The sequence below is a fragment of the Cyprinus carpio genome, chromosome A2 (assembly GCF_018340385.1).
Source record: "Cyprinus carpio isolate SPL01 chromosome A2, ASM1834038v1, whole genome shotgun sequence".
Taxonomy (NCBI): domain Eukaryota; kingdom Metazoa; phylum Chordata; class Actinopteri; order Cypriniformes; family Cyprinidae; genus Cyprinus; species Cyprinus carpio.
In genome coordinates, this window is record NC_056573.1 from 11,676,614 (window position 1) to 11,694,999 (window position 18,386).

The 18,386-nt window shown below is 37.1% G+C and overlaps 1 protein-coding gene across 2 annotated transcripts in view; it reads right to left on the reverse strand.

The window, feature by feature from the left end:
- The window catches only part of LOC109098212 (TGF-beta receptor type-1-like), a 56,425-nt gene that overhangs the window by 23,987 nt on the left and 14,052 nt on the right, over positions 1-18,386 (reverse strand). For both annotated transcript variants that reach the window (XR_006162020.1, XM_042773037.1), the window contains exon 2: positions 1,269-1,502. Coding sequence is in view for 1 of the 2 variants with exons in the window: in XM_042773037.1 (XP_042628971.1) it covers positions 1,269-1,502 (234 nt within the window). In the remaining variant the exon portion in view is untranslated. The remainder of the gene's footprint in view (positions 1-1,268; positions 1,503-18,386) is intronic.

Here is an 18,386-nt window from a genome sequence, read left to right on the forward strand (position 1 = left end):
CATCAACTTAGATAGGAGGACCTTCAAATATTGTAATAGAGAAAGGGGGGCTTTAGAGTCAACAATGTAGAGATCCACTGCTGTAAACACACTCATACTACAAAATAACTAACTTGTAATAAAAGGTAGTACTCACACTAGAGACTTGGTCACACTGAAAAAATAAAATAAATGAATACACAAACAAACTTGGTAAATTTTCAAATAAGCGCCACGGGATATTAAAACTCTGAAAGTCATTCTTTTCACTTCAAAAACTTTAGTGGAGTAGCAAGAGTGCAGTTATCCAAGCATAAATTTTAAGCATCTGTTTTGTTCATCCACTCATGCTAATGCTAGTCACTGTTCCTCTGCATTTCAATTTGAACCAATGCAAAGACATTTTAGTTAAACTACTGAAATGATCTATTATTAATATTAAAAAGGTCAGAGTGAGTGAAACTGCATTGAAGGCTATTCCTATTGGTATGTATTTCATGTTTGTTATTTGCCCTTTGTTAGTTCTTTTGTGAGTATTTTTGAGCTCCCGTGGTGAAAAGTGGCTGAATCAATTTGTACTGACTAATTGTTTTGATCTGTGACACAAACACAGTTTACTGTCAGGGATTTGTGGTGTCACGCCATGCCGCACCGCATCCAGTGTAGACAGCATCACTGATTATACTGAGTTCTATTGACTGATCTATATATAATGAATGTCTATTATATATCAGTGGTTCTATAGTATTTTGTTGAGTTGTTTTCCCTTATAAGGATTCATATTCGGGCAAAGTTTCAAATCACATTTTTTTTTTAAATCAAAACATACTTTTCAGACTGATGAAAAAATTCAGCAACAAAGCTGGCTTAAAAGAGCCAAGCACTTGTGTCTCTAGCATCATTGTGAAGAGGAGAGCATGAAAGCTATATACTCATTACTAAACGTCCCTATCTGTGATGCAAGAGCCAGTGTGCACTCCAAGGTTTTCAGATTACTGCAGGATGCAACGCTCCCTTCATATACAAAAGCCACATGGAAATGTATTGACACAATGGGTCTTGCATCTGTGAGCTCAAGGACACCACAAAAAATGACTCTATCAAGTGATACACAGTCAAAGAATCACAGGATTTGGATGCACTATAAAAGCACTACTACTATTGCACCACACAATGAAATCTAAATATGAACTCAGGTATTGTGACAAACTTTTATGAAGTTATAGAGACAAAATCTCTTGACAAAACAAACCCGCTCAATGGTCATCATTATCATATTGTTCTCTCACCTGGGATGACTTTTGGGTTCCTGTTGCACATGTGTGTGTTGCAGCAGTACGGATGCTTTCCGTTGTTGGAGGGGGCGCACTGGAAAGGCCTGTCCGGTGGGTAAAGTTCATCCTGGTGAATGCACTGACCCTCCTGTGTCACGATCAGTCCGGCAGACTTTGTAATGAAAGCAAAACACAGGCCAGTTGTGCTGCAAGTCCGATTTACACATCGCTCACAATAACACAGGAATCCTGATTCAGAAAAGAGAGAGAAAGAGACTCTAGGTTAGGACACATTTAGATATTCAGCTTGTTAAATTGCATAGGAAGTGTCCTAAGCCGATTCTCCCATTCAATAACATGTTAAAAACACAGACGACATGAGCTTTTTATTTTCATCATAAAGAATTTAGGATTAAAATGTACACTGCCATTAAAATGATTTTTGAAAGAAAAACATACTTTTATTCAGCAAGGACACATTAAATGAATCATTTATAATGTTGCAAAAGTTTTTTTCTTTCAAATAAATGCTGTTCTTAAGCATGAGAGCATAAGAGATTTATTTTAAAACCACAGAGAAAAAACCTTATCAACCCCAAACATTTGAATGGTAGTGAAGTTGAATGTATAAGGGGACACTGGGACTGGTCACCAAATTTTTAAGCATCTTTGGTCACCTCATTCACTCAAACAGTTACACTGTGATAAATTAATCTTTTGAAGTACAGATATTTCCTGTAGTCTTTTAATTAATATTTCAATAACACTGTACACTGTTTGTCATGCCAATAAAACATTACATTTCAATCTGAATACAAGGTCATAAAAAACAGTGTGCATAATAAACACAGAAAATAGAAAAATGTGGTTCTAAATAATTTTCGATCGAGTACACCATGCAAGCTGCAGTTTTTCATAAAGTCTGCTATGCCATTGTCAACAAATTATGTTTTTACCATTATCGTCTTAGAACACAAAAACCTAAATCAGTACAGACAAAACAGTTATCCAGAATTAATGGTCTGAAAGCACATTTAACAGTGTATTAAATGAAGATACTTGTTCTACTCCATAGGTCTTCAACCCTGCTCCTGGGGACCCACTGTCCTGCAGGGTTTAGCTCCAATCCTAATCAAACACACCTGAACCAGCTAATCCAGGTCTTCAAAATCACTTGTAAAGTCACAGGCCATGGTCCTGTACCATGATGATAGTTGAACAAATTCAGAGTTACAGGATTAGTTAGTTGACAAAACCAAACCAAACCACTCCAATCCAGCTTGGTTTGGTACCATGATGTTGATCATCAACTTTCTTTGTGAACTCAGCAGTGATGGGCAGTAGCGTCGCTACAAGTAGTGACGCTAGTAGTTTAACTACATTTCTTAGTAGCGTGGTGGTAGCGTCGCTGCTTTCTTAATCAAATAGATTTTCAGTAGCTAAGCTCTTTTTCTGATCAAGTAGCGTGGTAGCGTCAACAAAAGCTGACGTTACATTATCCAAAGCATTTCTGAAACTCAAGCTCAGATCGGAAATATAACTGCTAAGGATCACTGATCCTGGACCAGTAAAAGTGACGCCACCACCACTAAACCTCGTAACGTCATTAGCTCCTCAAACTGTCAGTCAAACCTCATTATTCTTCCCGCCTCTCTCGTGAATGAAGTGCGGCGCGCAGTTTGGAGGATATTAGTTTGTTTGCAGTATGAAGGTAAATAAAATAACTGTTGATTGAATAAATACAGCGTTCAATAAGTACAGCGTTCTCTTTACTCAAGAAACACTATATTTATAAAGGCTATTGTTTTTTTGTTTTTTTGTATTTGAGGAGCGGAGAAGAGTGTCTTAGCATTTGTTGTGAAGTCACAGTCAGATAGCTTGTGAGAAGCGCTGAATCTTTTATAATATGATACTTTGGCCAAATAACAGAAAAAAAAAACTGAGCGCCCACATAGTGACAGAAAACTGTACAACCTGCAAGTTTCATGATGCCCGTAGATGTCCGTACTGCCTTCGAATGTGGCGTTAATGACGGGGGAAAACATTCGAAACATTCAAAAACTTAGTATTTGAACTTGATTTTGGTGAAACGTTAATAATATAATGAATGACACATGCAACAATGCAAATAAATGTAGCCTTAGTTATTTGTAGGCCTATACATCTGTACAGTAAGATTTCATTAATGTTAGCTAATGTAACTAACATGAACGTACAATGAACAATACATTTATTACAGTATTTATTCATATTTGTTAATGAAAATACAGTCGTTCATTTGTAGTTCATGTTAGTTCACAGTGCACTTAATTAATGACAACAAACACAGCTTGATTTTAATAATGCATTAGTAAATGTTGAAAGTATTGTTCATTCTTAGTTCGTGCTACCTACACCTAATGTTAGCTAATGAACCATTGTGAAGGGTTACCATTTACATTTAGTGATTTAGCAGGGTCCAAAGCAACTTACAATGCACAAGAAGAAATCAAAATCAACAAAAGAGCAATGAAATACAAGTGCCATAAAAAGTCTCAGTTAGCTTAACGCAGTACACGTAGCAAGGTTTTTTTAATTTTTATTTTGAGGCCTTTTTTGCTTTTGTTAATTGTATAATAAATAAAAAGAAAACAAAGATAGAATACACAAAGATTAGAGAAGCAAGTGTTAGTTTTCTTTTTTTAAAGAAAACAAGCAGTTAGTAAATATATAGTTTTTAGAGTGCAAGCCTTTTATTTCTTGATTCTTGAAGATGGTTAAGACTGATTTTTGTTGCCAAATTGGTTTGGAACAGTTGTTGAATAAACAACTAAACTGAAATATTATGCCCGTCTATCTGCTTGACTGACAGTTTTATTGAGAGAGCATTGACTAATGATGTTGTTGGTTCAATATAATTTTTTAATAGCTTAGATGTAGTAAACTACTTTTGCCATGTTGCTGTAGCTTAGCTTGCTACATTTCACAGGGCTGTAGCTTTAGTGTAGTGAAGCTTCATTTAATGAAGAGTAACTGTTAGCTTAGCTTATTACATTTTCCAAGTAGCTTGCCCAACACTGGAACTCAGCCTTTGATCCTGAGTTTGTGGAGCGCATGCACATTAATGTGTGACATCAGTGGTGAACAGCCAATCACATGCCTTGCACTCAATTCTTGCGAGAGACCCAGCGAGATTCAAAACTCAGAATATGAGGAATTTAAACACATTTACACTGAAGAAAGTACTTGTCCATTAAAGAGGACAAATAAAAGAAATGATCTTGCTCTATCAGTGCAGTCACAAATGAAACTTGTAAAGTTAGTTTATATAGTTGATATTAGAAACTTGGGGAGTGTCTTTTCTGTGTCAGACATGTGTCAATTTGCTCACATCTGATTTCCATTTGAGATGTCGGTAACACTTTATTTTAAGGTGTCCTTGTTACACGTTACATGTACTTACTATTATAATAACAATGAATTATGTATAATTACATGTAAGTAACCCTAAGCCAAACCCTAATTCTAACCCTAACCATATAGTAAGTACATGTAGTTAATTAATATTACTCAGTACTTAAATGTACAATTACACTGTAACAAGGACACCTCAAAATAAAGTGTAACCAAGATGTCTTACCCAGAACATAACCTGCCATGCAGCAGGTTAGCTGTGGAGTGTAAGTTACTATGGCAATGAATGCCGCTAAAAGCCAAGTCACTTTCATGGAACCTAAAACCCAGGACTGGTGCAAACTAAACAAAAACTTACCTGGCTAGCCAGCTAATCCGGCTTCATGGTACAGGCCCCAGGTACACTGAAGCAGGTTGGAAATAAACTTTGCAGGATAGTGGGTCCCTAGGAGAAGAGTTGAAGACCTATGTTCTATTCTGTTGGCTACACAATGTTGTCAAACTGTTAAAAAGACCAAAACTCAACAACACCAGTTCAAATTAAGTATATCTTGATTAAGTATATCTTGTTAACCTGGTTACACAGGAAGAGGAGACAGTCAACGCAGCTCCTGGATGGGCTTAGTCAACCCAGACGCTGTCTGAAGTCTAGTGCTGCGGAGATGCAAGGAAACAAACCTGCAGAGACAGCAGTGCCCAAACCTCAAGCAGCCACAGGCCTCAATTAAACCAGAGAATTCAGACGCCTACAACTTGGAACTGAAATAAGCTGAGAGATGCAGTAAACCTGTTTTCCTTATAGGGGAAAACAACTCACATTATTTCATGGAGAATACAGTATTCCAACAAATTAAACCTTTCTATTTCAAATAAATGCTGTTCTTTCCAGAAAGAAATTACAAAAATTCCAGTTTCCTATCAAACAGTGCCTGATTACTGGACAAAGTTATCTTTAGCGTCTGACTGCGCTAATACTGTTAAAAACACACACGATTTACATAAACACAGTTGGTTGAGTCTAAAGTGAAAGTAAACAGTTTAGAGAAAAAGGATGTGTGCCTGTATATTAGGCCCCGTTTACACTGGTGCGTTTTCGTTTTAAAACAGCGTTTTAGAATGAAAACGATCCTCGTCTATGTTTCCGCTTTGTTTCAGAAACAATCTCCGTTTACACTACACAACCTAAAACGCATGTCACGTGACCATTCATGCAGGTACAGCCACAGATATTAATAGGTAGATTCCTTATTATTTAGACTGCGGACGCGTCTACGTGCTTGGAGCGATCGAATGGGGAATCTATCTATACATCTATGGGTACAACAATGCGCATGATTTTATTGTTTACACAGTCTTCAAGGATACGCAGAGCGAATGTGGGCAACCATGTCATCGTTTTCAAAAGTCTCCGTTTTGGCCCGTTTACACTGAAATGCAACCCCGGAGTTTTCAAACTAAAACGGGGTCTGCAGCATTTTCAAAAGTCTCCATTTTCGAGGGTCGAAAACGAAAGGCGTAACCGTAGCAAAAGTTATGCGTTTTAAAACAAAAACGCACTAGTGTAAACGGGGCCTTAGATGCGTGCAGCTCTTAAAGTAACAGTACTAATCATGCTGCTGCTTGTCATAAAATGGATAGTTCACCCAAAAATGAAAATTCTGTCATTATTTAGTCACTCTCCTGTTGTCCCAAACCTGTATTCATTTTCAAAAGAAGTGGGTAATTAAACAGTTGCTGGTCCCCCCTGACTTTGATAGTACAAAAAAATAATAATAATAATAATACGTATATAAATACTATTAAAGTCATTGGGGACCAGCAACTGTTTGGTTACCCAAATTCTTCAAATGTACCTTTATGTTCAACTGAAGAAAGAAACTCATTCAGGTTTAACTTGAGAGTGAGTAAATGATGACAGAATTTTCATTTTTGGGTGAACCATCCCTTTAATGTTGATAAAGAACAAAAGACAAAAGACAAAAGAAAATATCACTCACTGCTCTCAGTACAATACAGTTTTATAATACAGTTTTTATTCAGTTGCTTTAATAAGAATCAATATATAATTTATAAGGTGAAGTGTATATAGTGTTTTATTTTTATGTTTGTTCTTTCAGTTTCATGAATGTTACTGCTAAATACTCCTACTGTACCTGTAAAATAATCACTGTTTGTTTTATTTGTATATTATGTGCATTTGTAATATGTATCTTTGTTCATATTTTTTATTAACAATGAAAAAATGATTTTTTTTATCTCGCCCACTTTTGGCTAAAAACACCTGCCATTGTTTTGTATTTTATATTTTGTTACCTTGTAAGGCTTTGTTTTTAAAATAGGGAAATTAGCTTGGCTGTACTGCTCAGACAACTTGCAAAATAGTAAAACCAACATGACAAAGAATTGTGATAAAATCGTGAATAGTCAATAGACACAAAGAAAATTGTGTTATGCTATTTTTACCATATCGCTCACCCCTAATTTTAAAATAAATTCATATAGAAAACAGTCATTTTAAATTGCAGTAATATTTCATTATATTACCAGGGCTTGAATTTCGGTGCAGGATTGCAGGGATTGCGCATAATTCTACTGATTCCCACAGTTTCCGTGCTTGTAATGCGGGAAATTCCTACAAATATTTCAACGTGAAAGACGCTCGCGACAGATGACAGAATGTATCATTTGCACTGCTGTAAAAGGTTCAGATATGCAGAAGATGCTGGAAAAGAAATGTGAGAGAATGTGTAGGACCTGGAAGATTTTCCTGAAGAACAGTGGGCAGTTTAACTGGTCAGAATAAAAAAGGGACTCCTGAACAACTCATGAAACTCCTCACAAAACAAACAGTTGTGAATCATCCAGGTAACAGAACAACTAGATTTTTTCACAGCACTGTTAATATTAATGGGATGTGTTCAATAACTGGAAGCGTATAATTGTTTGTGTGTTAATTAACTTATGGGACTTTATGAAGATGACATTTTATGGCCAATTAATGCAGAAAACCAACTAATGGGTTCACATACTTGCCACAGTATTTACTCTTAAACCTGAACAACTCTCTTCTGTGGGACACAAAAGGTAAAATTCTTGATAAGGTGCGGATCTCTCTTTTGCATGGCATTGCAATTAATCAGAACTTGAGCTTTTAAACTTAAAACAGGAGACAAAATCAACCACTGTATGACTCATGCACTCTTCAAAGTGATCCATAAATGTCCACCTCATTAATCAAAAAGATTAATTCAAGAACAGAATCAGTCTGGTTTGTAAACAAATCTTTCAGAATAAATTTGACCTGAATAAACTGTTTCAATGAAAAGGTCTGGCTCAAAAGAATGATTCATTCATGAATAAGCATCACTACTGAACATGTCAAGAAGCATTAGGGTAAATGTCAAGATATTCTGTTAACTACAACTGAAATTTCCTGTTTCTGTTCCTCACACACATCTACCATGTGGTTTCAGATCACTTGTAAAATAGCTCGTCACAAGTTTGTTTTAGTTTTTTTTTTTTCATTTTGGAGCTTGGCAGCCCCAGTCCCCATTGACTTTTATTATTGGGAAGAGTGGCAAGGATATTCTTCATAATATCTCCTTTTGTATTCAACAGAAAAACAGTTTGAAACGACTTGAAGGTGAGTAAAGTATGGCAGAATTTTCCTTTTTGGTGAACTATTCTTTAAATTTAAATTCTAAGGCCGCGTTTTACAGACAGGGCTTAGGTTAAGCTAGGACTAGGCCATAGTTCAGTTAGCACATTTAGTATCTTTTATAAATGTGCCTTAAAAAAAAAAAAAAACATTACTGGTGTGCATCTTGAGACAAATCAGTAGTACTGACATATTTTAAGATATGTTATCGCAACTTTCTTACAGTTAAAACAGAACAGGCATTTTAGTTTGGGACGAGGCTTAGGCCTTGTCTGTGAAACCAGGGGTAAATTCTGAGAAGATGCTGGTATTCAAACAGAGAAACAGTTGCATTGACAGCAAGTTGCTGAACATTCTCTAGAAATTTTTAATAATTTGGCCACATCAGTGTTATTTTTTCACTGACATACTATATATTTTATAAATATTTTGAATTAGTTTTTATATTTTCCATGTATATTTGACAGTAAAAGTTTAGTAATTTGTTGTGTTTGTCATTTTTATTGTTGTTTTTATCTGACAACAATCCTGACTCTAAAAACAACATGCTAGAGTTTTGTAATGAAAATGATCTTTTTGTAACTGGATCTTTGTGACTAAGGCCCAGAAGAAACACAGGCTACCAACCTTACTTGTGTAGGACGTCTGTCTCCAGTACAAGAATCTCACAAGGATGCACCGTTTCACCTCATAAAAAACAACAAAATTGAAATCTCACCTTCTTTGACAAGCAGTTTTTTTGGCCCGACTGGAAAAAAACCCATGTTGTGTTTCTAACTTCAACATCAACTGATTATAGGTGAGAGATTTTACATCAAACAATGTTCCAATTAAATGATTCCCTCAGAGAAGAGATAAGGAGCAGAAAGTCAAACAAAGTGTCTCCCTCTGCACCCACTGGGGTTATTATGTATGCAGTATATGCTGTGTGTTGTCGCAGTAATTACTCTGTATGAAGTCGTAAGTGAATAAGAGTTTCTGATACCTTCAAAAGGTATAATTGAAAGTTGCCATTAATAATCGCCATAATACACTATGGGGGCCTGGAAAATACAATCCATTATGTATTATTGATTTAGTTTTAAACACAACACACACCTGAAGTACAAAATAAATGGTGAATGTAAGATTTGTGAGTGAACAACCAAACTATAAAGGATTGGTTTAGGTTTACATTGTTAATCTGTTTTCTGATAGAAAGCCCATGACATTAAATCACTTTTTGTCCATCTCCGTACTTACGATGCTACCACAGAAAAAATGAATCAATTACTTCTGTCGCTTAGCAACTGTAGTTGCAGCACATTGCTGAACCCATTGCTTTCAGTTACCTTTAAAAACCCCATTACTCACGCAGAGCCTCCACCCATAAAGCACCCTCACACACCCTCACCTCAACGTACTCCAGCAGTGCTTGTAAAGCATGGTAAAATTTGTCTATTAACACATGTATGTAATTTATTATATATTATCTGTAATGTTTTATATTTGTAATATCTTATGTCTGCCCTACTTCCACTTCAGCTTCGGTTTGTTCATGGATCAACATTGATGATTTTTCATATGTGCTAAAAGACAGCACAAGATGAAGAGCTCATGTTATGGCGGGGTGTCTCCTCACTCATTGTGATGAAACTGAAAATTCTTCAGGCTAGAAAAAAAGGAAGTGGGTGTGTCCAGACAGCACAGACTAAACCACAGCCTTGCCAATGTAATGAGTAATAACTGAGTGAGCTGGCATTTCCATCAGTAGCCAACTTAACACTAAATTCAAGCATGTTTTTGTTTTGAATGACTGGAAAGGAAAGATCAGATTCTTTTAATAGCACAGGAAATACAGAGGATGGCAGACAAAACAAAACATAGACATGCAGATCTGAATCAGACAGTATACAGATCACCACGATAATGGTAACTCAGCTGACAAACACTTACAAACACTGTTGTCGTTCAAAAGCGCTTCAGTAAGATAAGTAATATTCAGTAAGAAGTGCATCAGTAAGATTTGTTTTGGAAAAACAACAACAACAACAAAAACTATTAAGATGTTAAAATGTTATAGTGTTGTAGTTTATAATTTTATAATGTTTTTATATTTCAAATAAATGCTGTTTTTGAACTTTCTATTCATCAAAGAATCTTGAAAAAGTGTCAGAGGTGGAAAGAGTACAAAAATATTCTACTCAAGTAAAAGTACCATTACATTAATGAAATTTTACTTCAGTACAAGTAAAAGTACCAGTCTAAAAATCTACTCAAGTAAAAGTAAAAAGTAGCTTATTTAAAATTTACTCAGAGTAAAAATTACTTAGTTACATTTTAACAGTGGGAGGGAGGCAAAAATGGGACATGCCAAGGGTGTCAAACCCAGTTCCGGGGAGGGCCACAGTTCTGCACAGTTTAGATATAACCCTAATTAAACACACCTGATCCAGCTAAATCTAATCTTTTAGGCTTATTTGAAAACTACATGATACTGTGCTGGAGCAGGGTTCGAACTTAAAAAAAAAAAAAAACTCTCCAGAACGAGTTTGACACCCCTGGGATAGGCCTGTTAATTTCAAACAGTTGTTTTTTAATTAAAGGAATCAGTTATTTTAGAATAAAATAGATTTTGGGGCTGTTACCAGGCAATCAGTATCAACAAACTCATCTTTTCAATGCAGAGGAAATGCAGAGCTTCATCGGAAGTGGCATTTAGATGTATTTTACACACTGTTTTAATGCAGGACAGGAAAAGAAGAATGCATTTAACCTGCAGTTTACACATGCATGAATAATGTTTTGATATTACAAGACATAAAATGTTGAATACTCATTTGAAATTATAAGAATGAGTTATTTAAAAAAAATCAAAAGATACTACTTTAAAGGGGTCATGACATGGTTTTTTTTATTTATTATTAATGGTCCCCTAGGTGCAATTATAGTATTACTATAGTTTTTTCAAAAAAAAAAAAACTTTTAAAATGTAGTGAATGATGACATTTTCCCTCCTGTGTTTCTCATCCTTTGATTCAAACAGTCTGTTTTTGGGTTATTTCCCCTTTAAGAGTTCAGTGTTAACGCCCACTGTTATGATTGGCTAACGACAGTGCCTATGGATCAGTATATTAACCCCCCCCAGCCCAGAACATTTGCGGATTGAGCGTAACTGTTTAGTAGCGGGTGATTCCATGTACGATGTCGCGTTTTCATTGGTCAGTCGTTGAAGCCTATTTCTGATTGGTTGTTTGCCGTTTGACCAGCGTTATGCCAAGAGCAAAGAGAAGAATTCGAAGAGAAGAGTACTTGCCATGCGTGAACGCACGGGGACACAGTCTAAGCACACTACACGCTTACTTTAAGCGAAGAGGAGAGATTCGCGATTGCACTGAACAGGGTTTAAGTTGCAGGCATACTCTCTGACGAGCCCAGAGAAAATTCTTACAAGAGCAACGTGTATCTGAGAGCGCGCGCCCAGTTCACCGCGCGCGAGCAGAGAGATTCGCGCTCGCACATTATATTAATGTACTTTCGCGCTACAATAATGCGCTCATCAACATTTGACAGGGAAATAACGCCATACTGCGTGGCATTGTAATTTTCCTGTACACAGACCCACTCTCTGTCTGTCGACTGAACACTGTGAGGCGCGCGGCGCGACAACGATACGAAATGAGCGTAGTTGTCTTGTGCTGGAGGCGGTCATATGCAAATGGTTGGAACGCCACTTCGCACCGTGACGTCACTTCTTACCATGGATCCAGAAACGAGCTGTATTTAGAGCTTGATTAAATAAATGGCTCGTTTATAATGGGGAGGACGTCTTAAGCTATGAAACTTGCAGGACGTTTTTAATGGTACAAAGACCTCTTATATTCCAAAAGATCAAGGCAAATTTGGTTTCTCATTTCATGACCCCTTTAAATGTGAAATTAAAATGGCCAGTAGGTGTCAGCAAGTCACTGTTAATAAGTGAGTCATTGCGATTGAACCGAATCATTTAAACCAGTGGTTCCCAAACTTTTTGCAGCATGCACCCCTTTCTAGTGTTTGACACCTGTCAAGCACCCCCCAACACTTTACTCTGGTTAAACTTCACATTTTTAATTGCAACAACTAAATACAAATACTCTGGTTAAACTTCACGTTTTTAATTGCAATAACTAAATACAAATATTCACTGTAGATTAGAAAACATAAAAAAATCTGTTATAAAACACAAAAGATTACTACCTTTTTTAGTGAGATGGATGGGCCTGCATGGTTTGCACACAGATCATCAAAATTCGGGGTAATGGATGACAGTTTTTGTTTAAACTTCACATTTTTATTTGCAATAACTAATACAAATATTCACTGTAGATTTTAGAAAACATAAAAAATCTGTTATAATACAAAAGATTACTACCTTTTTTTAGTGAGATGGATGGGCCTGCATGTTTGCACACAGATCATCAAAATTCGGAGTAATGGATGACAGTTTACCTCTCAAATCATTCTCGGCATCTAGGTCTTTGTCGAGTGTTTTTGTTTTCAACAATGTCAGTGCGAGAGAAAAGCCTGCCTTCGCATAAGTATGTGGTTTGCAAAGGGCATCAACACTTTAAGTGCTTGCTTTGACAATCCTGGATACTCCACCATTGCTGAAGCCCAGAAATCCACCAGTGACTTATTTTTAAAAAGCATGTTGTGTCTCCCATCAGATGATAACTCCAATAACTTTTCTTGCTCTTGAAATGAGAGATGTGGGATTGGAGGAGTAACATCAAAAGGATTCCGAATCCATGTCTGAGATTGGTCCATAGGGGGGAAATAAATCCGCAGATTTTGGCTGAGCTGGTTGAGATGTTCAATTATGAGGCCTTTGACACAATCACTTAGCCAGATTCCCGGGATGTGCAAAAATTCAGATAAAAGAGGAAAGCACTTCGCTGGAGTTTGTATTTATCCAGTTTGGCCCAGAAAACAAGCTTTTTAATAAGTGCTTCAACTTTGTCCTGGGTGTTGAAAACGGTGGTACTAAGACCCTGCAGAGACTTAAATTAAGTTCATTTAGAGTAGAAAATATGTCTGCCAGGTATGCCAGCCTCTGAAGCCAGATGTCGTCTTGCAAGCATGAAGACAAGTGAAACGGGTGGTGAACAAAAAATTCCTCAACTTCACATCTGAAGCTCAAAAATCCTTGCTAAAACCTTTCCCACGAACGGCGATAACCAACGAACTTCTGTGTGCAGTAGAAGTGTTTCATGCTCGCTGCCCATTTCGTTGCATATAGTGCGAAAAATACGCAAATTTAACGGACGAGCCTTGAGAAAGTTGACGATTTTTACGACGTCATGAAGTACAGGTCAAAAGTTCACACTGGCATTTTTTTCGTCGCTAGGGCTTCCCGGTGGATGCTGCAGTGGACCCAGGAAACTGCTGGTGCAATTTTTTCGGATGAGAGCCACTGCTCCTTTTGTGCCTCCCCGTCATTGCTTTCGCACCGTCTGTACAAATTCCAACGCAGCGCGCCCAGTCAACTTCGTGTACTCGGAAAAAGCTATCCATCAATTAAAAATATCTTCCCCTGTTGAATGTGTGAAAGGGGACGGCAAAAACAAAAAATCTTCATGAAACTGTGTTTTCAAATAAATAACGGACATTACACAAGAAGATTAGCTAGATTCGCAACGTCAGTAAACTCACTCGATTTGCAGTGAGAAGAATTCACTGTTTTTTATTCTGCTTATTAGCTGGTTGAAGATGTCATTAGATATCGAATCAATGCGACGAGCAAAACAGTATTGTCAGAGAGAGGGATTTTGTCCAGCGTCTTTGCTGCTTTCTCCCCGAGCATACGTTTTACCATGTCTTTGGCAACAGGTAAGCAGAGATTTTCTCCAATTGTGTGGGGGCATACCTTTTTTTAGCTATGTGGTACTCGCCAGATATGAAGCTTTCTGTGCATTTTTTTGGAAGTCCCTAAGCCTGAATGGGAGTGGATAATTTTTTTTCTTCTTCTGCAAGTTCTGCCAATTTTCCTTGGAAAAAACTTGCACGGGCATGTCTTGTAATTGACTATGTCTTGTTTGTAAGTGCCGGACCATATATGAGGGCTTGAGACTGCTATTAGCTAAAACTTCACCACAGACTACACAATTGCGGGTTTTGGACTTTCTGCATCACCAATCCATGTAAAACCGAAAAGCAATGTAACTGTCACTGGTATTTGCGTTTCTTACTTGACATTTTCATTTCCTCCCTCTGGCATGCAGGCCTATTTTCTCTTTGACCAATACATCGCTGTTAGGTTTTCTGTTCCCGCCAGTTCTTCCATCCGTTCACTCCTTCATCTCCATCTGGAGTCTGTTTGGATCGGGTTGTTTCATATAGTCACGGCCGTGGTCGTGCAACTCCACATCTCCACACAAGAGGCCGATGGGGGTAGATGGTGCCTCATTCCTGGCCCTTGAGTTCTTTAAAGTGCCCGTTTTTAACCATGTTCCATTTTGATGAATGTGTAGTAAGTGAACAAAATAAATGAACGAATTATCAGTTAGCGCCTAATATGAACAGAGGCGGGGCTATTGTGACACAGACGTGCTTGTACAATGAAATTAAATCATGAGTAATTGATTTATTTAGCTTGTAATGTGAAATTTTTATTTCTTAATAAACTTTCGCATGTGAATTTTACCCGTCAGTTAAAAGGTACGTCAAAATAATAAAGAGACATCTTTTTTTCCATCTTTTTCTCTCCCCCCGCCATTACAAACATTCTCTGGCGCAACCCCCCCCGTGGTCAGTCCTGTCTGGCGCACCCCCGGTGGTCAGTCTGCGCACCACTAGGGGTGCGCGCACCCCACTTTGGGAACCACTGATTTAAACCATTGATTTATTCAGGAACGAAACACTGTCATGTTGCTCAGAGACAAAACTGTGCTATGGTGTTGTTGTAGAAATAGACCAACAAACATGGTAATATGGTGTCTAAAACACAAGTCTCTTAATTAACTTGTTTACTGACCTGTTGTATATATATATATATACTCATGATAATTTTTGGAGGAAAAGACGGCATTCTTTGTGATTTTGATTTTACTATATGAAATGATATAAATATGTTAAATTTCCTGCCCCTATATCTTCAATTTGTTGTGATCATTCTAAATGCATTTCTAACAGACTGAATCACACAGTGGAAAGAAACGCACTATGAATGCATGCGCGCGCACAATCATTAAACAATTTATGATATTATCGCAGCGTATTATAATATCAAGACGCCACTCGCACCACTGTCTTTTTTTGGCTAATTTGTGCAAAACCTCTTACTAAAATGTCCAAGCTTCATTTAAAAACCACCAATGCCAACGATGCAGTTATTTAGCTTACCTCTACAGGCTTGCGAAGGGTTGATGTCTTGTCTTGGTCTAGATTTATAAGCTGGCTAGTTTGGTCTCCCTAGGCAAGGCACAGCTTACAAACTGGCACAATAAGCATAATATGGCCAGGGGTTCACTGTCAGTTCCCCTTCGAGTTCAACTTCAGAAATCGGACGGGGTTTCGTTTTCCAGCGGTGTCTGCCCACTAACGCCTGTTTTGTCCGTCTGGCATCTTTTCTTGTGAATTTTAGCGCCAGTTTGCTCTCCTGCCCATTATTTACTGCAGTAGTTTACAGGGAGCGATTTTTTTTGTTGTTTTTTTTTTACTCAGTAATTAATGTATTTTAAAATGTAGCGAAGTACAATACTTCAAACATAATATATACTTAAGTAAAAGTAAAAATACAAGATTTTAAAAATTACTTAAAAAAAGTAGAAGTACACAAAAAAGCTACTCAATTACAGTAACGCGAGTAAATGTAATTCGTTACTTTCCACCTCTGGTTTCCACAAAAATTTTAAGCATCTGTGTGTCTGAAGAATTGTGTGACATTGAAGACTGAAGTAACGACTGCAGAAAATTCCATTAAATATTCTATTAAAAATTTATTAAAACTCACATATGCTTTGCTTTTTTTTGTTATGTGAGGTAATTGAGATTCTTAAAGGGTTGAAATTTTTTTTTTTTTTTTTTTTTTTTTTTGCTTTGTAGTAGGGCTGGCCAATAATTCGATAATGATAATTATTGAAATATAATTTTCCTCGATAAAACGATATGAAGAGTTCGATAAATGTTCGATATGTTTATGCGGCAAAAGCAGAACGAAACAGCACAACTCATTTGAAGCATGCCATACGGACTGTTTATCCACTCGGATCAAAGTTTGCGCAGCGCGAGCTCACTAGAGCAGATGCATTTTCTCGGTCACACGAGCATTAAGCAGCGCTGTGAGATCCAGTGCTTGAATTCAACGATGAACACAAATGACTCAGTGATTTAAACTAGTTTAAAGCCAAACAGGAGAAACACTGTGCAACATGACAGTCAGAAGGCTTTTCAATCTACACATTGCCATCATTTACCATGGATTTACTACTCACTGCACCAAGGTATTGTGGCAGATATTTGGGATATTCACACTGAATTTTAATACAGGAATAATTATAATTATAGTATGTATTTGTGATTAAGCTATAGCATGTGTGCATTTATAATTAACGTTTTTAGTAGAGCCCGACCGATATATCGGCCGGCCGATATTATCGGCCGATATGAGCTAATTGCATATTAAAATCGGCATCGGGGGGGGGGGCGTTTATAACGGCCGATGAAACATGAGAAACAGAGTCTCATGCGTCGCTCATGTTTAGGAGTTGTTGCATAGTTTTTGCCCACCCAGAGGGAGCTCTGCAACTCCCCAGTTGACAACAGCGCCAGAAACATCCCACTACAGAAGAAAGCTATCAGCCGAGCCATGGAGATGTATCTCTTTTGACGGTGAGGGTCTGTCGTTCGTCATGTGAAATGATTGTAGATTTAGTTCATACACTGTATATAAAAACAGTGGGGTAGTTCTAGCTACGGTCCTATCATTATCACTTGTCTAAATATTCTGTAACATCACTTACAGCCGCTAATGCATTGCTATATTTAGATTAGCCACAAAGCTATACCATGTTTATCATGGGAAGAGCGCGAACGTTAATAAGAGGTCAAACTATACAGGTCAGCGTTTAACTTATCTAAATAATCTGCAGTGTTTCCACATAATGATGACCGCGTAACTGTGGCATGGCGGGGCCGCGTGTAGTCAGTGACTAGGAAGTTATGTACAATCGTTGCCTCGAAAAAAAACAACCACTGTTACGTTTATTTCTAACGCTAACATAGCTTCTTTTTAGCAGGCCCCTTTAAATGCTTGCTATTAACTTGTTTGAAGGTGGTTCTTCTCAAAATTGAAAGTGGTGTGTGTTCATGACACTAACGTTAACCATTCAACTTCGAATTGATTCCGTAATCTTCCCGGTAACACAGTAGGCTAACTTTTACGTTCGCCAGCGCATGACGATGTTTTTGATTCAGACGGCACAAAGAGAAGAGGAAAGATATACGGGTCCTTTGTGAATGTGTCTGTGAGAGCAAATATAGTGTAGTTTACAGTAAACTACAGTAGGGTTGCGTCAGAAATGATTAACCATAGGGACATGTAAATAAATGTGAGCTGAACAAGTGCTTTTTTTCTTCTTTTTACAGATTGTTTCAAAGAAGCAGCTTTACAGACATAACAGAAAATGTTGTAATAATATAGTTAAATATAAGTAAGGGTAAAAGGTAATACCTATTGCTTGACAAATAAAAAAAATATATATATATATATTTCTCTATATTTCTCAGTTTTTGCCTATGTAGGAGGATCCCTGTTTATTATTATTAAAATTCTAATGATGACTGACGTAATGATACATGGTGATATTATTAATACCATGCTTATTCTTTCTCTGTCTCTCTTTTCTGCCCTACAGGATGGGCTGAAAAAGGTGAACGCTTGTAGCAGCAAAGTGTGGGGGACTCTTTGCTTCCTCTAATGCAGTGTTCTTTTGATCATTAAAAAAATATATATTTTTGATGTCAATTGTTTAGTCATTGAGACTGTAATCTAAGGCTTTTTTTTTTAACATAATCCCTTCTGAAAATGGTTTATACAGCCCACATAAATAGAACAGGTAGAT